At 40.1% G+C, this 26,029-nt stretch overlaps 1 protein-coding gene across 1 annotated transcript in view; it reads left to right on the forward strand.

Moving 5' to 3' along the window:
- Positions 1-26,029, forward strand: part of ARHGEF4 (Rho guanine nucleotide exchange factor 4) — a 121,729-nt gene that overhangs the window by 73,987 nt on the left and 21,713 nt on the right. The window contains exon 3 of the mRNA XM_044913238.1: positions 22,784-22,956. Coding sequence (XP_044769173.1) covers positions 22,784-22,956 — 173 coding nt within the window. The remainder of the gene's footprint in view (positions 1-22,783; positions 22,957-26,029) is intronic.

Consider the following 26,029-nt stretch of genomic DNA (forward strand, 5'->3'; position numbering starts at 1 on the left):
CTTTGAAAAGTCTAATAATTAATTTCTTAAAGTCTAAAATTGATAACCGCTAGCAAGAATGATCAACGGGGGTAAAAAAGAGAGAAGGCACAAGTTACCAGTGTGAAAATGGGGAAAGAACTCATTACAGATCATATAGACATTAAAAAAAGTCTTAGGACCATATTTTGAGCAACACTATGACAATAAACTAGATGCCTAGTTTAATGCCCTAGAAAAATGAACTTAGCAAATTTAACCAAGAAGAAACAGAATATCTGAAGAGTTTTATATCTAAAAAAGAAATTAAATTCATAATTAGAAAACCTTCTCATAAAAGAAAATGGGAGTAAGTGGCTTCACTACTGAATTCTACCAAAATTTTAAGGAAGAAATAACACCAATCTCATATAAACTCTTCCAGAGAATAATAAAGGAGTAAATACTTCCCAGTTTGTTTTATGATCTCACATAACATTGGAAAATTAAAAGACATACTCATTAGAATGGAGCAAAAGCTCTAAAAAAAGAAATTAACCAACCAGATTCTCTGTTGTGTGAAAAAGGGACACATCTAACCTAATCACATTCTCAAAAATCAGTCAATAGGTACAACTACTTTGGAAAACAGTTTGGCAGTTTCTTTAAAAAGGTAAACATATACCTACTGTATTACCCATTCCACTCCTTCTTTGGGGTTAATTGATTCCTTTTACTAAATCCCATTTTTATTTATTGTTGGTTTGGCACTATTCCTTTGCATTATTTTATAATGGTTGCTCTAGAGATTATCATATATATATATCCTTAACTTTTCACAGTCTACCAAGAGTAATATTATACCACTTCATGTAAAATGTAAGAACCTTGAAATTATACAGCCTCGTTCTTCTCTTTCTCATCTTTCATAATAGGGCTGCTGCATACATTCATCTACATACACTATAAACCCCATAATATAATGTTATAAAGTTTGCTTTTATTTTAAAGAAGCTTTTTTTTTTTAAGTAGCATGTTGTGTGTGCCCACATTTTTACCACTTCTGGTGCTTGGCATTCCTCCTTGAAGATCAGAGTTTTCATCTGTTATTTCACCTCAAGCTGAGGAACTTAGTATTTCTTGCAGTAATGATCTGCTTGTCACTAACTATCTTAGTTTTTATTTTTCCGAAGATGTCTTTATATCACTTTTATTCTTTTTTTCTTTCAAAATTTTATCACTTTTATTCTTGAAAGACATTTTTGCTGATATGGAATTCTGAGTTGAGAGCTTCCCCTACCCTCAGCAATTCAAAGATACTGTTATACTTCTTGCCTGGGGATCACTGATCTCCTTGATTTGTACATTTATGTCTTCTACCAAATTTGTGAAATGTTTGGCTGTTATTTCTTAAGATTTGTTTCTGCCCCATTCACTCTCTCCTCATCTGATATTGTCTCACAAGCCACTGGTGCTGTTCATTATTGTCTAACATTTTTAAGTCTCTTTTTCAGATTGGATCATTTCTCTGGTCCATCTTCAAATTCACTGACATTTTCTTCTGTTATCTCCAATGTGGTGTAAGCCTATCCAGTGAATTTTTTTATTGAAGGTACTATACTTTCCAGTTCTAGAATTTTCATTTGATTCCCTGTTATAATTTCCATTTCTTTGCTATTTCTTATTTCTTCATTCATTAGAAACATGTTTTTCCATATATTTCTGAGCTTTGTCACAATAACTTATTTGCTAATTCTGATATCTGGATCATCTAAGTATTAATTTCCATTGATTGACTGATTTTTCTCTTGAGAACTAGTCACATTTTCCTTTTCTTCAAGTGTCTGATAAATTTGGATTGTATATTGGTCATTGAATGTTAAGTTGTAGAGTCTCTGTAATCTGTGTCTCTAAAGAGTATTGTGGTTTTTTTTTTTTTTTTCTTTTAGCAGGAAATTAAGGTGACTGAATGAGAACTTCACATTCCTGCTCAGTTTTTTATCCTTAGCTAGATTTCTTAGTCTTCCCCATACCTTTCCAGTTCAGGAGTCAGCCAGAGATTTAGGCAGAGTTCCACCCAGAAATTATCGGTAGCTGTCCTCTTGCAGCTCTCTCCTTTCTGGGATTGTCTTCGTCGCTCCGGCTTCTATGATCACCCTGAATTCTGTTTTCTGGTTCTTCCATCAGTGAGACTATGACTTCAGGTTCCTACCTGAGTATTAGCCAGCTCTTGGAGCCTGCCCTAAGGCAAAAAACTAGAAGAGCAGGAAACTTACCCAGTAGTGTTCTGTTTTTCTCACCTCCAGTTTCTTCCTGCTTTGGGTCATTCTCCAGGGCCATCAGACTGTTGACTTTTACATTTTTTCCAGTGGGTATAATTATCCATGGGAGAGTTTTTCTCATAGTAGTTATTCCACTATTAACTGGAAACCCTTGAGATAAAAATATTTATTGAGTAGTTGAGGGAGATATTTTAACATTCTCTGACACGGGATAATAAATTTTGCTTGACCTTAAACACCTCTAAGTAGAATAATTAAAGAGGGTTGAGTCACAGTATTAGTGTTGTAACTGAGATTAATTTATTTGCACACTTGGCATATAATAAATGGAAGTTAACATCCTTACAGAGCCCTACATTTTATCATATTTCAGGGGACTTCTCCATTTCAGAAATCAAATTCATTCATGTTTGTGTTTTAAAAGCAGATCCAGGGGGCACATGGGTGGCTTAGTCATTAAACACCTGCCTTAGCCTCAGGTCATGATCTCAGGGTCCTGAGATTGAGCCCAGCATCATCGGGCTCCCTGCTCAGCGGGAAGCCTGCTTCTCCCTCTCCCACTCCCCCTGCTTGGGTTCCCTCTCTCTGCATCAAATAAATAACATCTTTTAAAAATAAAATAAATAAATAAAAGCAGATCCAGGGGCACCTGGATCAGTCAGTTAAGCATCCAACTCTGGATTTCAGTTTAGGTCACGATCTTAGGGGCCATGAGATTGAGCCCCACCAGGCACTGGGCTCTGTGCTCAGCGGGGAGTCTGTTTCTCTCCCTCTCCCTCTGGCCATCTCCCTCCACCCCCCCCCACACACACACTCATGCATGTTGTCTCTCTCTCTCAAATAAATAAATAAATATTTAAAATAATCATGATAAAAGCAGATCCAAAATGGACAGTGTCTTTAAGTTAATTCTGGACAGGTCTTCAGGAAAAGAAAAAACAAGAGTTGAGTAAATTGGTAGTGCAGAGGTATGAGTTTCGTTCCTGAAGCCATAGGACTCAAGTCTGTGTGTCAATTCTACTGCTATTTTCTCTGTGACCTGGTAAAGCCTCTCCAGGCTACAACATTTCTCTTGCATAAAATGAAGACAAATAACTTAGTCCATGTGACAGAGATATAAGTGAAATATTTGCTAAATCTGAATCTGAAAGGTTTGGATTACACTTTCTTGATAGTAAAACAAAATAGTCCAAGCATGTTAGCACACCTGTTCTTTTAGCTCTCTTTATCCTGACTTTAACCCCTTTACCCCACCCCCAGATTATTCGAAGTTTCACCAGTGTTCGAGCCCATGGCCAGGACTTTATGGGAAATATTTTGACGAGAGAAAAGTAGCCTTGAGCAAATTTATTTTATCTGTCTGAAAGAATATGATCATTTGAATAGACAATGTCAGGATTGATAAAAAAGAGAGAGAGAGATGGTACAGAGGAGAAGAAAAATGGAATTTCTAGGAAGTCTGAATGATTCCAGCAAAATTTACAACTTGAGACTCAAATGTCAGGATGTTAAACATATGCCTCTTTGCATCAACTACTTCGGCCAGCAGTACATGCTGTTAATGTCCACATTAGTGGTTCCTGGTAGCTTCCATCAAAACTAGTTAATCCTTAGATTGGTCAGGAGCCCAGGGGAACTGGAGTGGAGGGGCGGGGTAGAGAGAGGAAATGAGGCCAGACAGGACACAAGCCATGGGCACCATGGTAAAGAGTGACTCTTACTAGAAAGTAAAGGGGAGCATTTGCATGTTTAGGCAGAGGAGTGATGTGATCTGATTATATTTTACCAAGGAACACTCTGGCTGTGGTGTAGAGGACACGGGCTCAAACAGGGAAACAGCCAGGAGGCTCTTGGGTCACTCGGTGGAGGAGGGGGCAGTGATGTGACCTGCACCAGGGGTTAGTGGTGGAGGAATGAGAAATGGTTGGATTCTGGGGAATAAAGCAAAAGCAGAGCTGACAAATTTGGATGTGAATTGTAAGAGGAAAGTGTCAAGGAGAACTCCAAGTCTTTCATTCTGAGCAACTGAAAGAATGAAGTTGTTAGCTGTTGGGACAAGGATGCCTGTGAGCTAATCAGGTTTGGGTGGACGGTCAGTAGCTCTGCTTGGGGCACGTGAACTTTGAGATTCTATCAGACCTCCAGGCAGAAGAGCCAACCAGGTTGGGTTTATGAGCCAGGAGTTGAAGACAAAGCTCCAGACTGGAGAGCCAGAAGGATGTGAAGCCTCTGGGAGGGAGCAGTGCTCCCCAACCTTGACGGGCAGGGGCAGGTGCTACCTCACCGTTGCCTAGCACCGCCCTGACAGAGCAGGTCATGGGCACACGACAATCTAGGCTTCAGAGCACATCTTCAACTACCCCTGGGAAACTGTTACAATGACTGCAGTGCAAAAATGCCCAATATCTGAATGTGAACCAAGTGTGGCTGTGGCAAGTAGAAGATAGCTCATGCTGACAATTACACAGCTATAGACATCAGAGCACAGAGTGGAAAACAACTTTCATCGTGAAACCACTCATTCATGCAGCAAGAGTCAAAGCATATTGCAAGAACACTCTACAGTTGACTCTGTGGACAGACAATGGAAAGGAAGTCTACCAATATTTCATTTACATGTAGAATGTTAGAGGTTTATATACAAACTACATCTTCAAGATCCAGGAAAAATCAGTCTGATCCAAATAACCATAATCACTGCAAAAGGATTCACCTCAGCAGTTACCTGGGACTAAGGGACAAATACAGTATTTTCAAATTTAAATGCTAAAATTGAAAAATCATCAGCCTCAGAAGATGGAAACATAAGGACACCCATAATAGCATTTACAGAGAAATGATCATCAAGATTAGTATAAAACATGAGTTCCTCTAAGTCTCTCCAATCTAGCAATATATTTATTTATATTTGTTATTTAAAATGTGTAACTATATGTTAGGGAGGGTCTTTTTTTTGTAATAGGTTAAAGCAAGTCCGTATGAATATTTGATCTAAACTGAAAAGAGGTGCAGATCTTCCAAAGAGGTCACCCAGGATGACCATCAAAGGTAAAGCCCAGCTATACTGAAGGTTCCATTGTGCATGTGAAGACAGCAAAATTTGAAAAGTTACCTCAACCTGAAACTGGTATGGGCATGCTCAGCCTCCATGAGCTGAACATTAAAGCTTTACATGCATGGCCTCACCTTCTTTAAGGACAAACTCACAAAATTTTATTTTACTTTACTTAGAACATTTAACATGAGATATACCCTCTTAGCAAATTTTTGAGTATACAATAAATTATTATTGACTATAGGTAAAATGCTGTAGAGCAAATCTCTAGAGCTTATGATCTTGCTTAACTGACACTTTATGCCCAATTATTAGTAACTACCACCCCCTACCTTCCTGGCCACTGGCAACTACCATTCTGTTCTTTGATTCTATGAATTTGATTATTCTTGATTCCTCATATAAGTAGAATCATGCAATATTTATCTTTCTGTGACTGGCTTGTTTCACTTAGCATGATGTGCTCAAGTTTCATCCATGTTGCTTGCATATTGCAAAATTTCCTTCTTTTTTAATACTGAACCATATTCCATTGTATGTATGTACCACATTGTCTTTATCCATTCTTCTTTGATGGACATTTAACTTGTTTCCACATTTTGGCTATTGTGAACAGTGCTGAAATGAACATGAGAATGCTAATATGTCTTCGAGATCCTGATTTTATTTCTTTTGGATAAATACTCGGAAGTGGGATTGCTAGATCATATGATAGTTTTCTTTTAAATTGAGGAACCTCCATCCTGTTTTCCATAATGGCTGCAGCATTTTGCATTTCCGCCAACAGTATACATGGATTCCAATTTCTCCACATCCTCTCCAACACTTGTCTTCCATTTTTTTTGATACTAGCCATCCTGACAGTTGTGAAGTGATATCGTATGGTGGTTTTTATTTGCATTTCTCTGATGATTGGCGATGTTGAGCATCTTTTTATTACCTGTTGGCCATTTGTATGTCTTCATTGGAAAAATGTCTATTCATATCTTTAACCCATTCTTTTAGAGATTGATTTATTTATTTTAGAGAAAGAGAACATGAGCGAGTGTGGCAGGGAAGGGCAGAGGGAGAGGAGAGAGAAACTCAAGCAGACTCCATGCTGAGCATGGAGCCTGACGCAGGGCTCAATCCCATGACCCTGAGATCATGACCGTAGCCGAAACCAAGAGTCAGACGCTCAACTGACTGCACCACCCAGGTGCCCCTAGCCCATTTTTTAATTGGGCTATTAGCTTTTCTGCTATTGAGTTGGGAGTTCCTTGTGTATTTTGGAGATTAACCTCTTATCAGATAATACGGTTTGCAAATACTTTCTTCCATTCCATAGGTTACCTTTTTACCCTGTTAATTGTTTACTTTGCTGAGCAGTAGCTTTCTAGCTTGAGGTAGTCCCACTTGTTTGTTTTTGTTGCCTGTTCTTTTTGTGTCATACTCATTAAATCATTGCCAAGACAAATGTCATAAGCTTTTCCTTTGTGTTTTCTTCTAGGAGTTTTAGTTTCAGGTCTTACATTTAAGTCTTTAATCCATTTTGAGTTGACTTTTGTGTAACGTGTAAGATAAAGGTCCAGTTTCATTCCTTCATATATGGATATCCAGTTTTCTCAACCTCATCTGTTGAGGAGACTGTCTTTTCATCATTGTGTATTCTTGGCATCTTTGTCAAAGATCAGTTGACCATATATGCATGGATGTATTTACAGGTTCCTTATCCTGCTGCATTGGTCCAAATGTCTCTTTATGCCAGTACCATATTATTTTAATCACTATAGCTTTATAATGTGGCTTAAAATCAGGAAATGTGATGCTTCTAGCTTTGTTCTTCTTTCTCAAGACTGATTTGGCTGTTTGTGGTCTTTTGTGCTTCCATATGAATTATACAATTGTTTTTTTCTATTTCTAAAAAAAATGCCTTTTGGATTTTGATAGAGATGACATTTATCTGAAGATCACTTCGGGTAGTATGACTATTTCAATAATATTAGTGTTCCAATCCATGAACACAGGACGTCTTTCCATTTGTTTGTGTCTTCTTTAATTTCTGTGTTTTGTAGTCTTGAGTAGGAAAGTCTTTCATCTCCTTAGTTAGGCTCATTTCTAAGTATTTTATTCTTTTAACTATGACTTTAAATGGAATTATTTTCCTTTTCTTTTTTTAATTCTTTTTTTCTTTTTTTGCCTTCTCTTTTTATTTTTTATTTATTTTTTTAAAGATTTTATTTATTTATTTGACAGAGAGAGAGAGCAAAAACAGGGGGAGCAGCCGAGGGAGAGGGAGAAGCAGGGAGAAGCTCTTTGCACTGAGCAGAGAGCCCAATGTGGGGCTCAATCCCAGGACCCTGGGATCATGACCTGAGCTAAAGGCGGACACTTAACTGACTGAGCCACCCAGGTGCCCCTTCCTTTTCTTTTCAATCATTTTTGTTAGTGTATAGAAACACAACTAATTCTTGTACTTTATTTTGTATATCCTTCAACTTTACTCATTTATTAGTTCTGTTTTTTTAATATAGAGTCCTTAGGGTTTTCTGTATATAAGATCGTGTCATCTGCAAACAAAGACAATTGTACTTCCTTTCCAATTTGGATGTGTTTTTTGTTTTTCCCCCCAATTACTCTAGCTAGAACTTCCAGTACTTATTTAAATTCAACTTAATAGACATGGTGAGAGTGGGCATCCTTGCCTTATCCCTGTTGTTAGAGGAAAAGTTTTCAGGTTTTCACCATTGAATATGATGTCAGCTGTGGGATCGTTATACATGGCCCTTATTATGTGGATGTACTTCTATTTCTAGTTTGTTGAGATTTTTTTTTTTTTAAAGATTTTATTTATTTGCGAGAGAGAGAGTGAGAGACAGAGAGCATGAGAGGGAGGAGGGTCAGAGGGAGAAGCAGACTCCCTGCTGAGCAGGGAGCCCGATGTGGGACTCGATCCCGGGACTCCAGAATCATGACCTGAGCCGAAGGCAGTCGCTTAACCAACTGAGCCACCCAGGCGCCCCGAGATTTTTAATCATGAAAGGATATTTAGTTTTGTCAAATACTTTTCTGCATCTATTGAAATGATCATGTGATTTTCATCCTTTATTTTGTTAATGTGGTGTATCACATTCATTGATTATCGTATGTTGAACCATCCTTGCATCCCAGGGATAAATCCTACTTGGTCATGGTGTATGATTCTTCTAATGTGCTGTTGAATTTGGTTTTCTGGTATTTTGTTGATGACTTTCACATCAATGTTCAACAGCATTATTGGTCTGTAGTTTTCTTTTCATGTCATGTCTTTGGCTTTGGCATCAGGGTGATTATGGAATTATAAAATGAGTTTGGAAGTGTTCCCAATTCTTCAGTTTTTTTGGAAGAGTTTGAGAAGATTGTTGTTAACTCTCCTTTAAATGTTTATGCAGAGACATCTTTTAGATACATGAGATTGTCCTGTCGCATTTAACTTAAGTAGCTTACACACTAAAAGAAGGAAGTTGTATCATTTTAAAGGTTCAATCTATTTAAAATAACTGGCTCAGCTATAATCTACCATGAACAATCATGATTTTTATTTGGTACTTAATTTTTTATAGTGAAAATTATTATTTCAGTAATGTATGATATGATTCTGTGGCATTGCAGAGTAATGAAAATTTTCATTAAAGCATGTGATGTCATTTTATTATATTATGGAGTATTATATTGATTACCAAAAATTTACCAAAAATTTGGTAAAAGATACTGCCTTCTTTGGATTTGTACTCCAAAAGTCTATGACCTAGAATGTTATATTGTAGGCTGATTATATTAAATGAAAAATCAAAGTCATTACCTAAATTTTGCAATAGGCTAAACTTAGAGGAACAGTTGTTTACATCCTTAGCACTTCATATTTGCCTAACATAAAATTGCCATGTGTCAAAAATCATGCTTCACTTCTTGCTAAATTATGATATGTCACATTTTTTAATGTAATTGCTTTTTGAAGTAATTGTGACCACAAAGCCTCTTTTATATTTGAAGACCTGTACTTTGACTGATTTCCCAGGTACTTAATTCTTTGAGTAATAGGGAACCATGGCACCAAACAGCCAGGTGCTGGAGGGTGGTTGATGGGCAAGAAGGCCAGGGGAAAATAAGGGACTGTGTGCTCATGAAGGCGGGACAGCAAGGAGGCCCTCAAGAGGTGTGGGGAAGAGTGTGGGCATTTGGGCAAGTTTTTAAAAAATTTTTATTTAAATTCAACTTAATTAACGTATACTGTATTATTAGTTTCAGAGGTAGAATTTAGTGATTCATCAGTTGTGAATAACACCCAGTGCTCATGACACTAAGTGCCCTCCTTAATGCCCATCACCCAGGTACCCCATCCCCCCCACCCACCCTCAGTTTGTTTCCTATAGTTAAGAGGCTCTTATGGTTTACCTCCCTCTCTGTTTTCATCTTATTTTATTTTTCCTTGCCTGGCCCTATGTTCATCTGTTTTGTTTCTTAAATTGCACATATGAGTGAAATCATATGGTATTTGTCTTTCTCTGATTGACTTATTTCGCTTAGCATAATACCCTCTAGTTCCATCCATGTCATTGCAAATGGCAAGATTTCATTCTTTTTTATGACTGAGTAATATTCTATTGTATATATAGCTAGACACATCTCCAAAGACAAGAGAAACAAAAGCAAAAATGAACTATTGGGACTTCATCAAGATAAAAAGCTTTTGCACAGCAAAAAAAAAACAGTCAACAAAACCAAAAGACAACTGACAGAATGGGAGAAGATATTTGCAAATCTCCTATCAGATAAAGGGCTAGAATCCAAAATCTATAAAGAACTTATCAAACTCAACACCCCAAAAAATAACAAATCCAGTCAAGAAATGGGCAGAAGACATGAACAGACATTTCTCCAAAGAAGACATACAAATGAACAACCTTTAGTCCTGCCTTTGCTGCTGGCTCTCTGTGAGATAAGCAAGCATCTTAAGCTCTGGGAGCCTCTTTATCTGGGTGATGTGTCTAATAGTACCTGTCTCCTAGGGCAGCTTGAATCTGATATGTAAAACAGTCGGCACTCTGGAAATGCTCAGAAAGAGTTATTTGCTCCCAGCAATAAGAGGACAGGAAGACTAGTAGGGACAAAAGAAGTTCAAAGTCTTTCCTGTGAGAAAACCCTGCAAGTGGGCCTTGTGGGACAGAGGGGATTCAGGGTTGGTGTTATAGAAGCCATAAAGTTTTATTTACCAAATGGACAAAGCTCTCAGAAGCTTGAATAAGTGACCCTTTGTATAACCTGAATAAAAAATCTTGAGCTGAGTTGATCACTAAGTGTGATATAGAATCCTGGAACAGAAAAAGTATATTAAGGAAGCACTGAGGAAACATTGAGGAGAGTATGGACTTTAGTTAATAATAACGTATCAGTATTGGCTCATTCACTGTAACAAAAGTAGCTTAAGATCTTAATAATTAGGGAAACTGGGTGTGGAGGATATGGGGACTCTCTGTACTATCCACTCAATTGTTATATAAAGCTAAAACTTTTAACAAATAAGCCTATTTAGTGGGAAAAAAAGTGTTTTTAACCTGGAAGCTGGACAAGATTTAGGGCAGAAGGCAGATTCCAATTCATGAGCAAATAATGCATGAGGAGAAACTAGTCATGTCAGGAGGACAGTCTGGCATCCAGACTAGTGGGGTCTGGCCCCTGGGAGGATACCCACTGTCTCCCCCCACTGCCCCAGGTCCGCACTCCTGACTCCCCAGACCTGGCCTCAGAGCATGAGCAGGAAGTGGCTACTGTACCTGGAGATCGATGCAGGGCCACTGATAGGTTACTAATGAGTGGATGGACTCGGCCTGTGCTGTGGGCTCCTCTAGCAGTAAGCACAGACCTCAGGGACCCTTGTCTGACTTGCCATCAGCACATGGAGAAGAAAAGAAAGAAACGTAAACAAACTCAGTCTGGTGAAAGCAGCTCAGAGATCTGGCTGGTGTCTGAGCTTTGACTGCTTGCTTGCTGGGTGATTTTTCTAAAGGAACTTTAACCTCTCTAGACCCCCAGTTCCTCATCTGTAGAACAAGATACACAATTTAACCTTCCCTGTGTGTATCACTAGGATGTAGTAAGAAGCCCATGAAGTGACAGACCTGAGAATTTAGTTGCCCCGCAAGGGGCTGTCTAGAACAACAGTGTTTGCAACAGCTGTCCTTCCCAGGAAGTGACCATCAGACCTCGCCTCTTCCCTCTCTTTGCCCTTTCTCTATTCCTGGAATTCTGAGACTCTTCCATGTCTTTGGATAACCCCATCTTCTTGCTTCTGGGGCCTGGTGCCACCCCCATTGCCTGGAATACCCTTTGCCACACCCCCTCATCTCCCCACAGGTCACTTCCACCTCGAGGTGTCTAGGACATCTCAGGCTTGGCCAGAGTCTCCTATGCTTGCCATTTCACAGCCCTGCCACCTGTCACCATTTAACTCCTGTGTTTCCTGCCAGACCCTGATCCCCATGAGTGCAGGGGATGTGTCTGTTTTCTTCACACCACATCCTCAGAACCCAGCGTGTACCTGGTGGTACACACACAATGGGCGCTAAGTCCTTTTGAGTGAATTCACAGAAAGAAAGAAATACATGCATAGATGGAATAAATGGAAGCCCCTGGGCAGTTGGTGCTGGGGCAACAGCCAAGGCTGCGTGTACCCCTCCACATGCTCCGACATTCTGAAATTCCTGTTTCTACTCTGCAACTATGTGCCAGGCTCTTTAGAGTTTTCTAAAAGGGCCCCGAAGCCACCCCCAAAGACTGTATTACCTGGATCTGCTGAAGCAGAAATTTCCTAGGAGTTAGTAAGTCACTTTGTTAAGGACTCTTGACTGAGAGCAGTAATCTCAGACTTTCAGCTCTGTACCAACGTCACCTGGAGGGCTGTTAAAAACAACCTGATGGGTCCCACCCCAGAGGTCTGGGGAGGGACCCCAGAAACTAGTTCCCAAGAAATGCTGCTGGCCTGAGGACCATACTTTGAGAACCACTAATTTCCAGGGTTCTAGGGCAGCACAGAAAAGATCCCCTGGGACTGTCTCCCTTCATTGGCTGAGCCACGGCCTTTCCTTGTAAGTGGACACAAAGAATTGTCTGGGTGCTGTTCATCAGAGGTAAAAGGGCCTTGCTGACCTTTTGTCTAAAATCCAAAATTCTTAGCTGTGTTACTGTTTAAATGTTCCAAATAGTTAGAATCTCAGAATGGATCAGACAGCTGACTTGTCTTCCTACACGCAAATTAAAAATCTGAAGTCAAGACTGACTTTGTGTTGACCAGGCCATGTTGTGGTCATGTATTTACTCACCCAAAGATGCTCATAGAGCACTTGCTCCACCCTTTAATGCCTTCATATAAGCTAACTGCATGTGAATCTTCCATTGGCCTTGCTTTGTAAGGAAGGAGTTTGGACCACCTCTCAGAGGGCAAGTGATTGACTCTGCCCCTGGCCATTTGCACAGACCAGCCAGGGCCTGGATTTCCTAACTTTAGTCCTGGGGTCATTCTCCCACTATGGCCTCCACTCACCCTCAGGAATTCCCCACCCCCTTTCCTTTAATGCAAACACCGCTTCTGTCCCAGACCCTGTGATGGAAGCTGGAATATTAGATGATGAGTAAAAATATTGAGACACTCACATTGAAATGTGCTTTTCTTTTCTCCCTGGTCTAAGTTTGCTAGGTGAGCAATCATTCTGTGAGCTGCTGAGACCCCAGCTGAGACTGGCTAAGAAAAAAGCCAAGGAAAGTAGTGACTCTTACAAGGAATCTATTTTATTTCTCCCAAGACCACTGATTTTTAAATTCCCCAGAGAAGAAGGATGGCGCAGAGACAGAGAGAGAGAGAGAGAGAGAGAAAGGCTGTATCTTTTAAGACATATTTTATTGTATTTATAGATTAAATTATAGCATGTCTGGGATTTGATTTAAAATAATGCAGTGCTGAAAGAAATCAAAGAAAATCTAAATTATGGAGAGATATTTCATGTTCATAAACTGGAGGACTCAACAGTTTTGTAAAGATGTCTATTATCTCCAAATTGATCCACAGTTTTAATGCAATTTTTATCAAATCCCAGCAACTATAACTATAGTTTATAACTATAGACAAGATTATTCTAAAATGTATACAAAAGACAAAGGAATGAGAATAGCTAAAACAATTCTGAAAAAGAGGGATAAACTAGGAAGAACCACGCTACCAAATTTCAAAAATTACGTAGCTACAGAAAACTGTGTCATACAGACTGGATGGTATTGGAGGAATAAACAAATAGATCATTGGAACAGAACAGAGAATTCAGAAATAGTGCCAAGCAAGTATAGCCAACCAATGTTTTAAACAGCTTTATTGAGATATAATCCACATACTATACAACTTACCCACTTAAAGTATAAAATTCAGTGGGTTTTGGTATATATTATTAATTTTTTAAATAGTGGTAAAATATATATTTAAAAATTTACCATTTTAACTGGATAATTCAGTGGCATTCATTATTTTCACATGTGCAACCATCACCACCACTATATATTACCAAGCTTTATCACCCTAAATGGAAACTCTGGTAACCTCTAATCTATTTTCTGTCACTAAGAATTTGCCTATTCTAGGTACCTTATAGAAATGGAATCATATAGTGTGTGTCCTTTGTGCCCAGTCATTTCACTTAGCATAGTGTTTTCAAAGTTCATCCATGTTGTAGCATGAAATAGAACTTTGTCCCTTTTTATGGCTGAATAAAATTCCATTGTATGTATATACCGCATTTTGTTTATCCATTTATCTGTTGATGGACTTTTTTTTTTTTTTAAGATTTTATTTATTTATTTGACAGAGACAGAGACAGCGAGAGCAGGAACACAAGCAGGGGGAGTGGGAGAGGGAGAAGCAGACTTCCCCCCGAGCAGGGAGCCTGATACGGGGCCCAATCCCAGGACCCTGGGACCATGACCTGAGCCGAAGGCAGACACTTAACGACTGAGCCACCCAGGTGCCCTGTTGATGGACTTTTGAGTTGTTTCCAACTTTGGGCTATTGTAAATAATGCTACCATGAATATTGGCATACAATATGAATCTTTTTGATTCCCTGATTTCACTTCTCTTGAAGTGGAATTTCTAAATCATACGGTAATTCTGTGTTTTGCTTTCTGAGGACCTGCCAGACTGTTTTCCGCAGCAGCTTCACTGTTTATGTTCCTGGCAGCAATGCCTGAGGGTCCTAGTCCCTCCAGTCCTCCTCAGTGCTTGTTATTTCCTTGTTTTTGGTTTTTGGTGTTTGTTTTAATAATAGCCTATCCTAAAGGGAAGAATGAAGAGGGGGGAATTCGGGGGAGGTCGGGGGGGTGGGGGGGAGACGAACCATGAGAGACTATGGACTCTGAAAAACAAACTGAGGGTTCTAGAGGGGAGGGCGGTGGGGGAATGGGTTAGCCTGGTGATGGGTATTAAAGAGGGCACGTTCTGCATGGAGCACTGGATGTTATACGCAAATAATGAATCATGGAACACTTCATCTAAAACTAATGAAGTAATGTATGGTGATTAACATAACATAATAATAAAAAAAAAATAGCCTATCCTAAAGGGTGTGAAGTGGTATATCACTGTGGTTTTGATTTGTATTTTCCTAATCATCAGTGATATTGAGCATCCTTTTATGTGTTGATTGGCCATTTGTATATCTTCTTTGAAGAAATATCTCTTCGAGACCTTTGCCTATTTTTCATTCAGTTTGTTGTTGTTCTTGTCCTTGAATTGTAACCGATACATGATTTGCAATTATTTTCTCCCATTCTGTGGGCTGCCTTTTCACTGTCTTGAAACTATCCGTTGATGCATAATACTTCAAATTTTGATGTATTCCAGTTTATCTATTTTTTTGTTGTTTTTGCGCATACTTTTGGTGTCATATGCAAGAAATCATTTCCCCATCCAATGTCATAAAGGCTTTCCTCTGTTTTCTTCTAAGAGTCTTATAGTTTTCAGTTTTCATTCTTATGTTTAGGTCTTTGATCCATTTTGAGTATATGGTGTAAGGTAAGGATCCAGCTTCATTCTTTTGATACAGATATCTAGTTTTCCAACACTATTTGTTGAAAAGACTGTCTTTTCCCCCACTGACTATCTTGGCATCTTTGTCAAAAATCAAATGACCATATGTATGACAGTTTATCTCTGGGATCTTTATTTTATTCTACTGGTCTACATGTCTATCCTTAGGATAATACTACACTGTTTTGATTACTGTAGCTTTGTAGTAATTTTTGAAATCAGGAAATGTGAGTCCTCCAACTTAATTTGGGGTTTTTTTTTTCAAGATAGCTTTGGCTATTCAGGGTACCTTTAGATTCCATATGAATTTTAGGATAAGTTTTTCTTTTTCTGTAAAAATGCCATTGGGATTTTGATGGGGGTTACATTGAATCTGTAGATTACTTTGGGTAGTAATGTCATCTTAACAGTATTAAATCTACCATTTCATGAACATGGAATGTCTTTCCATTTATCAAGTTTTCTGTAGTATCTTGCAGCAGGTTTTGTAATTTCCAATGTACACATTTTTTGCCTGCTTGGTTAAATTTATTCCCAAGTATTTTTATTATTTCCAATATGACTATATTGCAATTAAATTTTTTTTCCTTTTCAAATTGTTCATTGCAAGTATATAGAAATAAAACTGATTCTTATGTGTTGATTTGTACTCTGCAACTTTGCTGAATTTATTTATTAGCCTTAATGATTTATTGTGGATTCTTCAGGGTTTTCTACATGTGAGATCATGTCATCTCTGGACAGAAATAACTTTACTTCTTCCTTTCCATTTTAGATGCTTTTTTTTTTTTTCCTTTTTCTTGCTTAATTGCTCTGGCTAGGATCTCCAATACTGTTTTGAATAGAAGTGGTGAAAGTGGGCATCCTTGTCTTATTCCTCATCTTAGAGGGAGAGCTTTCAGTTTCTCATCATTGAGTATATTAGCTATGGCTTTTTCATATATGGCCTTTATCACGTTGAGGACATTCCTTTTTTTTCCTAGTTTTTTGAGTATTTTTTATCATGAAAGGGTGTTGAATTTTGTCAATGCTTTCTCTGCATCAATTGAGATGACGATGTAATTTTTTTCCCCCTTCATTCTATTAATGTTGTATATTGCATTGAACAGTTTTCATATGCTGAACCATTCTTGTATTCCAAAAATAAATCCTATTAGGTAAAGATATATAATCCTTTTGATATGCCATTGAATTCAGATTACTAGTAGTTTACTTATTGAATTCAACTTACTAATCCTTTGTTGAGGATTTTTGCATCTATGTTCATAAGGGATATTTGTCTATAGTTTTCTTGTGTTTTGTCTGGCTTTAATTAGTTAGGAAGTATTCTCTCTTATTCAGTTTTTAGAAGAGCTTGGGAAAGATTGATGCCAATTCTTATTCACATGTTTAGTAGAATTCACTAGTGAAGCCATCTAATCTTGGGCTTTATTTTGTTGGGTAGTTTTTGACTACTCCTTCAATCTCCTTACTAATTTTAGGTATATTCAGATTTTCTGTTTCTTTTTGAGTCATTTTTGGTAGATGTGTGTTCTTAAGAATTTGTCTATATCATCTAGTTTATCTAGGGTACAACAGTTGACCAAAAAAAAAAGAAAGAAAGAAAAAAAAACACAACTCAAAATGGATCATAGATTTACATGTAAAAGGTAAAACTATAAGGCTTTTAGGAGAAAACATTAGTGAAAATCTTTTGGAACTAGGGTTTGGTGATGAGTTCTTAGACATGATTCCAAAGACATTACCCATAAAAGGAAAAATAAATAAATTGAACTTTATCAAAATTTTAAATTTTTGCTCATGAAAACCCTTGTAAGAGGATGAAAAAATACAGGGCACCTGGGTGGCTTAGTCGTTAAGCATCTGCCTTTGGCTCAGGTCATGATCCCATGGTCCTGGGATCAAGCCCCACATGAGGCTACCTGCTCAGCAGGAAGCCTACTTCTCCCTCTCCCACTCCCCCTGCTTGTGTTCCCTCTCTTGCTATATATCTCTCTGTCAAATAAAGAAATAAAATCTTTAAAAAAAATTAAAAATTAAAAAATAAAAAAAAAAATTTCAAATCTCAACATCAAAACAATAAACGATCTAATTAGAAAAGGGGCAAAAATAAATGAAGAAATACTCCACCAGAAAAGATACATGGATGAGAAATAAGCACATGAAAAAATGTTCAACAGCATTGCCCTTTGGGAAATGCAAATTAAGACCATGATGCAATTATCACTATATACCTATCAAAATGTCTAAAATATAAAATTGTTAACAGGGGCACCTGGGTGGCTCAGTCAGTTGAGCGTGCAACTCTTGGTTTCAGCTCAGGTCATGATCAAGCCCTGCTTTGGGAGCTAAGAGCTTAGCAGGGAGTCTGCTTGAGATTCTCTCTCTTGCTCTCCTTCTGCCCCTCCCCCCACTTTTGCTCTCTCTCTCAAATAAATGAGTAAATCTTTAAAAATATATATAAAATTGTGACAATACCAAATGCAGATAAGGATTCTGAGAAACACACATTATTGAGTGTGAGAATGTAAAATGGTACAATTGCTCTAGAAAGTAGTTTGGCAGTTTCTTAGAAAACTGAACATTCAGTTGCCATATGACCCAGCAATTATACCCCTGGGCAATTGCATTTATTCCAGAGAAGTGAAAATTTAGGTCCACCCAAAAACCTGTACACAAATGTTCATAGTACTTTCATTAGAAATCACTTGGATGTCTGTCAGTGGGTTGAATGGTTGAACAAACTTGTATATCCATTGCATGGACTACTGGTAAGCAACAAAAAGAATGAGGTATAAATACAAACAACTTGGATGGATCTCAAGGGCATTTGGCTGAGTGAAAAAGCTATCCTCCAAAGCTTACATACTGGTTGCTATAGTGGTTACACAGATCTACACAGATGATAAAATGATGTAGAACCATAAACACACATTGTACCAAAGTCATTTTCCTGTCTGTGATATTATATTAGAATTTCATAAGCTGTAACCACTGGGTGAAGGGTACACAGGACCTCTGCACTACAGTTACAATTCCCTATACTCTATAGTTATTTCAAAATAAAAAGGTTTTTTTTTTAAGATTTATCTATTTATTTTAGACAGGGGGAGGGGCAGAGGGAGGGAGAGAGAATCCCAAGCGGACTCTGCACTGAGTGCAAAGCTCCACACAGGACTCAATCTCATGACCTTGAGATCACGACCCGAGCAAAAAACCAAAAGTCAATCACTTAACCAACTGTGCCACTCAGGTGCCCCTAAAAAGTTTTTTTAATGCCCTAGAGGAGAAGGTATGCTACTAAGACAACTTCTGATGGATTATAGTTTGTTTTAGATGTGTATTGCTGTGACTTTTTTATAAAGACAAAGTCCTCATCTCTTATAAATATATACTACAGTTTTTACAGATAAAACTATGTCAAATCTAGGATCTGGAGGAGGAGGGGATATGGATGATGAAACAAAATTGCCCTCGTGTTGAGAATTGCTGAAGCTGGATAATGGATGTACAAGATTCATTCTCTCCGTTTGTGCTTATTTAGAACTTTCCATAATAACAGTTTAAAAACAGAAATGAAATAAAAATGATGAGGGTTCCTTGGGACTCTTGATTGTGTGGGTCAGGGGCAGGGCTCTTAGCTCCTGCCCCCAAGCTGGACTCAGACCATTGCTGCCAGGCTGGAGCAGAGGGCTTCTCCAGTCAGTTCCAGTTCCAGGGACAGAGTGCTGCTTTCATCAAGTCCCGTGCTTCTGTGTCCATATTCGGCCACATGCACAAATCTTTAGCTGTATTCCAGGCATTGGCTCTGCCAGGCCCCACAGGCTCTGCCTTCCATTACTTGCCATCATCCTCCAGGCCTCCCTACATTCACTTATTCATCTCTCCATTTTTTTTATTCACCTGTTCAGTCATTCCTCTGTCCACCATGCTCCCATCCATCTCTTTACCCATTCATTTCTTTAACACTCACTGAAGTCTACATCAATGAATAAGGCATGGTTACTGCCTTTGGGGAGATGGTCAGACAGTGCAATGTATAGGGGATGTATGATAAGTGCCATGATGATTGTCTGTACAAAGCACCTTGGGAGTGAGATGGAAACCGATGTCAGTCCTTGGAGTGATGATGTTATATAAGACTTTCACAGAGGAGGTACTGCTTGAGATGAGTCTTCAAAGTTAATATTTTCACCTATGTTTGGCTCACCCAGGGAATGTAAAATAATCCCCTTATTTTGATGTCAGCTGATTTGCAGACTTAATTCCATCTTCAATCTTAATTCCTCTTTGTCATGTAAAATAACATATTCGTGGGCTCCAGGGATTAGGACTTTGACATCTTTTGGAGGCCATTACTCTGCCTCCCACAAGAATAGAGTCCAGAACTTGATTTAAGGCCAGAGCAGACATTGTGGATCCATAGGAAGAGACTGTCTATTCCATAAATGGTGCTGAGAAAATTGCTTATCCTTACAGAAAAAAATGAAATTGGATTCTAAAGGTTGTGGATCCCATTCTCATGTGTGTTCCCATCACCATGCAATTTCTCAGACACCAGCAAGTTGTCCTACAATTCAGCTAAATTCTCACACTCTCCACCTGGAGTTAGCATCAGATTCCACAGGTCAAGGGCTCAGTCCTACAAGACCGCCCTTGTTCTCCCACTTCAGGCACTAGTCACAAGCCCAAGGTGTTTCTGATCCACAGGCTATAGATGGGAGGTTCCAACAAATTCCCACCTTGGGTTTAATTTGCTAGAGCGGCTCACAGAACTCAGAGAAACGTTTTACTGACTAGATTACCAATTTATTACAAAAGGATAGAACTCAGGAACAACCAGATGGAAGAGAGTCCCAGGCAGGGTATGCAGGAAGGGTCACAGAGCTTCCAAGCCCTCTCCAGGTGCGCCACTCTCCCCAAATCTCCATGTGTTCACCAACCAAAAAACTCTCCAAACACTGTCCTTAGGGTTTTTATGGAGGCTTCACTATGTAGGCATAATTGACTAAATCATTGGCCACTGGCTATTGGTCCAGACCTTCTCCCCTCCCTAGAAGTGGGTTGAGGGGCAGCCCCATCCCTGGGTTACCTAGGGGCTTTCCAAAAGTCATCATTAACATAACAAAAGAAACATTTATCACTCTTATCACAGGACATCCCAAGAGTTTTAGGAGCTCTGTGCCTGGAAAGGGTCAAAGACCAAATATAAAATTTATTATAAATCATAATACTACAGATTTCAACCTACACAATACACAAAAAGCATTCCCAAGTGCAATAAAAACTTAATGTCAAAAGAAAAACTATAAAACATTGAAGGATAACATAGAAGAGTATCTTTGCAACTTTGAGGTAGGGAAGAATTTCCTAAGCACAAAAAATATAAACCACACAGGACATGATTGATAAATTTGCCTATATGAAAATTAAGAACTTCTGTTCATCAAAAGCATCTTAAAGAGAGGGGACAAGCTGGGGCGCCTGGGTGGCTCAGTCGTTAAGCGTCTGCCTTCGGCTCGGGTCATGATCCCAGGGCCTGGGATCGAGCCCCACATCGGGCTCCCTGCTCAGCGGAGAGCCTGCTTCTCCCTCTCCCACTCCCCCTGCTTGTGTTCCCTCTCTCGCTGTGTATCTCTGTCAAATAAATAAATAAAATCTTTAAAAAAAAAAAAAAAAGAGAGGGGACAAGCTACAAAGTGGGAGATGATACTTGTGATACAAGTGGGCGGCAAAGATTTAGTATGCAGAATTGGGGCAGTGTATGTATATATACACATACATAGAAATATATTTTTTTCATTATTGATTATATTAAAGACCAATAGCTCAATAGACATAGATTTTTCACATTAAAGGAAATACCAATGACCCATAAACATAGACAAGGTGTTCGCCTCATTAGTGATCATTAGCGATCAGAGAAATGTAAATTCAAACCACAGTAAGATTCCATTCCATACCCATCAGCCTGTCAACAGTGTCTGACAATGCCAGTCCTTGGAGCTGGCTAGGATATGGTGTGGTGGGAACATTCATACATACTGTTGGAAGGCTTTTTTTTTAGAGAGAGAGGGAGAGCGTATGTGCGCACACAGGGGACAAAGGGCAGGGGGAGAGGGAAAGAGAATCTTAAGCAGACTCCATGCAGAGTGTAGAGCCTGAGGTAAGGCTCCATCTCATGACCCCAAGATCATGACCTGAGCTGAATTCAAGAGTCAGACGCTTAACCGACTGAGCTACCCAGGTGCCCCACTGTCGGAAATCTTAAGTGGTAGAATAGCTTTGGGAAACAGTTTGGCATACCTAGGACCCAGGGATGCCACACCTGGGATGCCACACCTGGGCCCTACCCCCCCTAGAGCATCAATTCACACCAGGGGTAATGATTTTGCCAAAGAGGACAAAAATCTTAGGCATGACAATGATTTGTGGCCTTCCAAAGAGCCATGGAACATAACAAATATACAGTATATTTGTGGTATTAAAGTTTCATTGGGACGATTAGGAAAACAATGTATAAAAGGCTCTTTAGGGGGTAGTAATGAGAAAGAGGTTGAGAACCACTGTCCAAGGGGAAACTGTGGAACATGTGCCCAGGAGGTGTGTAGGTATGTTTGCAGTACCATCATTCATACCAGCAGCAACACAGAAAAGCACCCACTGCTCTCCAGCAGTGCAATGGATATGTAAAATTTAACATGTTCATAAAATGCAAGACTGTGCATCAGTGAGAATGAATCAATCACAGCTACACAAGCAGCTGAGTAAAAAAAAAAGCCAGCCAAAGCAGAAATGCTACTGGATGGTCCCATTTATATAAGGTCAAAACATGCAAGACTCAACAGAAATAAATGCTAAAACACAGCATGGGTGTGATTTATAGAAATAATGGATAGCTCTAAAGGAAAGAGAGGGGGATGCAGTTGGAGTAGGGCATGCAGGTGGTTGAATTCTAAGATTCTGGTATTTTTCTTAAGCAGAGTAAGTACTATGGAATTCATTTTATTAATTTCCAAACTATACTTAAATATATATACTGTGTATTTCTTTGGATACATATATATTTCATAATAAATTGTTAGCATTATTCTTAAGGGCCTTCTCCCATACCTGGCACATTGGTAGATGGCTTTGAATTGAATTCAGCTAGAGGGGACTCTTGAGTGTCATGCTCTGGCAGATATTTCTGTTTCCTTTCTTAGGGAGGTGGTGGGGATTGAATGGTAGGTGATTAACAGTGATGGGGCGAACATCAACCTGTGCACTCTTTCAACCAGACCATGTTTTTGCAGCAAAACTGGTTTGAGAAACTAGTTCCCAGGTCTTCTCCCTCCTCTCAAAAAAGGAGCATTTATCCTGAAAAGGTTCATCTCCTGCTCTGCCTGTCTCCCTTCCTCAGCTCCTCTTTGCCAGCTGGTGTCTCTCCTTCCAGCTATCCCTGATGGAGTTCTGGACACAGCCATCCGTGCTGATGAGGCGGGGAGTGAGGAGGACCTGTATGAGGACATGCACAGCTCCAGCCACCACTACAGCCACCCCGGAGGGGGTGGTGAGCAGCTGGCCATCAACGAGGTAGGGTCAAGGCTGCATGGGTGAAGGGATGGGGCTGGGACAGATGGCCTGGATGTCAGGGTGAGTCCAGCATGCTCGCACAGGCCTAGATGTCCACAGTCTCTGTGCTCCAAGCAGATGGCAGACGCCCCACGTGTACACAGCACAGTTTCAGCCTGTGGCTCTCACTTAAGGATGTGGGGTGCACCAGCAGAGCTTCCCCAAATACAGGACCTGCCCCTCTGCCTTCATGGCCTACAAGGAACCCAGAATGGCAGGCATGACCCAGGACCTACAATGAAAGAGTGCTGGTCTGTCCTTCCCCATAAGAGCCCCTGTAAGCCATCCTGGATGGAACAAGATTTGCTTGGCAGAAAGGAGGCCAGGGCTTAGCGCCCTGTCCCTCCAAGAAGTTGTCTGGGCAGGATGGAAAGCAAGGCAAGTGAAAATTGATTTCTCTCCTATTGACTCCAAGAGCTCAAAAAGCTTTCTGGTTGCTATGACAACTGTGTACAAGTTTGTTTGTTTGTTTGCTGTTCTTACCTTAACAGAAGAAATTAGTGACATACTTCCTCCAGGCAAAACTGCTTCCCATACCAAGGACTCCTTTTGCATTCTCCAAGGACAGAGACATTTTGAGACCTTGACTCCTCTCTTTTTCTCATTTGTACTCCTATTTTCTCCCCCTCTTCTTTTTTACTTAATTCAGCGGGTAGGGGAGCCCTAAACATAATGTGGTTCATAACTCACATCCATTACACTGCATTCTCTTCCTGGTCATAAGCTACTATGTATTTCTGCCTCATCAAAACCAGAATCTGACCACCCAGGATCTTGCAGCACCTCAGGAGGGGGTCAATTTATGAATAGTGTGAGTGAATGAATGGGCTGGTAGGATTCTCAGAAGCCCTCAAGGAGTATGCTGTCCTCATTACCTATTCGACAGATGGGTACAAACTGTAGATGGTGGACGAACTCTTCTCTCAGGCCCAGATCTGAACAATGATTTAGAAGTCATTAAATAATGCTTTATTCAAAATCCATGGTGTGTTAAATAGCACATATCCAAGTAAGTTGACTTTTCCAATACACAAAGTCTTTAAGTACTTCTCATCAGCTATTTTGAATGGAAGATGTTCTAAAATTATGTCATCTTAAGCTGAATTCACAGATAATGGTTTTGCTTTTCCTTGAAGTCTCAGGCTGCCCTCCTCAGTCTTGGGCCCCAGCCCTGGTGGGGAGCAGCATGGTGCAGGGGGTAGAATCTGAGCGTTGGGGCCCCCCCAGACCTGGGTGGGAGTTCCTCCCTGCCCTGGGCCAGGTGTGGAGCTCTGAGCAGGTAAACCCTCTGAATGCTGGTTTACTTAACTGTAAAATAGGATGGCCATGAGGTTACCTGAAGACTGACTGAAATAATGTATATACCCTGGCATGTGGTGGGTTCTCAGTAAATTTCCAGCAATGAGGATGATAACAAAAAGGAAATACTCACATACAGCTTTTAGGGACTCTGAAAAGGTGTGTGACCATCGGTGCTGCGTTGTTAGAGTTCTTGCGTCTGTTTTCCGTAGCTGCGTGTGTCCTTCCTGATGGTGAAATTCTGGTCCGTCTCATTGTGTTGCTGGTGCGGAGGGGCCTTCCGAGGCCCTTGACAAGTTTTTCTTTTTTTTTAAGATTTTTTTTTTAAATTTTTATTTATTTGACAGAGAGAGAGAGATAGTGAGAGAGGGAACACAAGCAGGGGGAGTGGGAGAAGGAGAAGCAGGCTTCCCGCCGAGCAGGGAGCCTGATGCGGGGCTTGATCCCAGGACCCTGGGATCATGACCTGAGCCAAAGGCAGACACTTAACGACTGAGCCACCCAGGTGCCCCAGCCCTTGACAAGTTTTTCATTCTAAGATGCTTTGGATGAGGGAAGCCAAGAGGCAGGACTACTCTAAAAGAACAAATAAGCTCTGGCAGAGGGCACCTTTATGAGGGAAATGAAGGTAATTTAGATTATGAATTGAATATCACCTATTTTGGCCACTTAGAGAATTTATTTCCTATTCAGTTCGAAGGTCTTTCTTGGTATTTGGGGCTCCTGAGTAGACAGGGTGGTAACGTTGTTTCTTATGTTTAGAGAACTCAGTGCTTTCCAGGGTACTTGTCTTTCCTGGATGTGCCTCTGCGGGGAAAGACTTGTCACATCCCGGAGGAGGCCAGCCAGACCGAGGAGCCCCTCTCCAGGGATGCAGCAAGCTCATGCCAGTTGGAAGCTGGGCTCCTGACTTGGTCAGGGTCCACCAGGCTGCTCGCCTTTATGACACCCACCTGCACTTCTAGATCCCTTTCAGGGCAGTATAGCATAAAGGACAGGGCCTGGGTTTGGAGGCTGACAACCCTGCGTCTTCCCCCCATCCTGCCACTGGCTAGCTGGGGACATGTGTCAAGCCATTCTCTCCTCAGGGCCTCAGTCTCCTCTTGTGGGGTGGATGTGGCACCTGAGTCCCACGGGGAGCTATAGGAGGGTCACTTATACAGGTGTATAAGGTACTCAGGAAAGGCAGGCACCCATTATGATTTTTTGGCAGCATTAAATAGACCCACTTTATCAGAAACTGAAGAGCTGTAAAAGGTGATTCTCCAATAACAGGCTAGTTCACTTGGCCTTCCAAGAGCAGCAAATCCCACTGTGCATTCCCTGAAGCCTCTAGCACTCACTGCTGGCTCACATGCATGGCAAGAAGGTTTGCTAGGGTCAACGTGAGTTTCATACTTAGAGATTGTAGAAGCAACAGATGTCAAAAGTCCATACTAAAGAATATTTATCCTGCTCTAAAATCACACATTCATTTGTATTTTTTAGACACATGTATCATGTTCTAAATTGTGACACTTTCTTGTTTGTATTGACTTCAGAAAGAGAGACCACATCTCAATTTCCAAGCAGAAGGGAGCTCAAACCATCTGGCCCAAAGAGCAATAGACACAGGGGAGAACACTGAAGCGTTTTGGTATTCTGGGTACAGAAGTGAGTGCATGTGCCCACACCTGCATGCACAAGAAGGTTCTGAGTATGGTGTGTGGATGTGTGTGTTGCACGTCTGTGACAT

Source organism: Neomonachus schauinslandi, chromosome 3 (assembly GCF_002201575.2).
Source record: "Neomonachus schauinslandi chromosome 3, ASM220157v2, whole genome shotgun sequence".
NCBI lineage: Eukaryota > Metazoa > Chordata > Mammalia > Carnivora > Phocidae > Neomonachus > Neomonachus schauinslandi.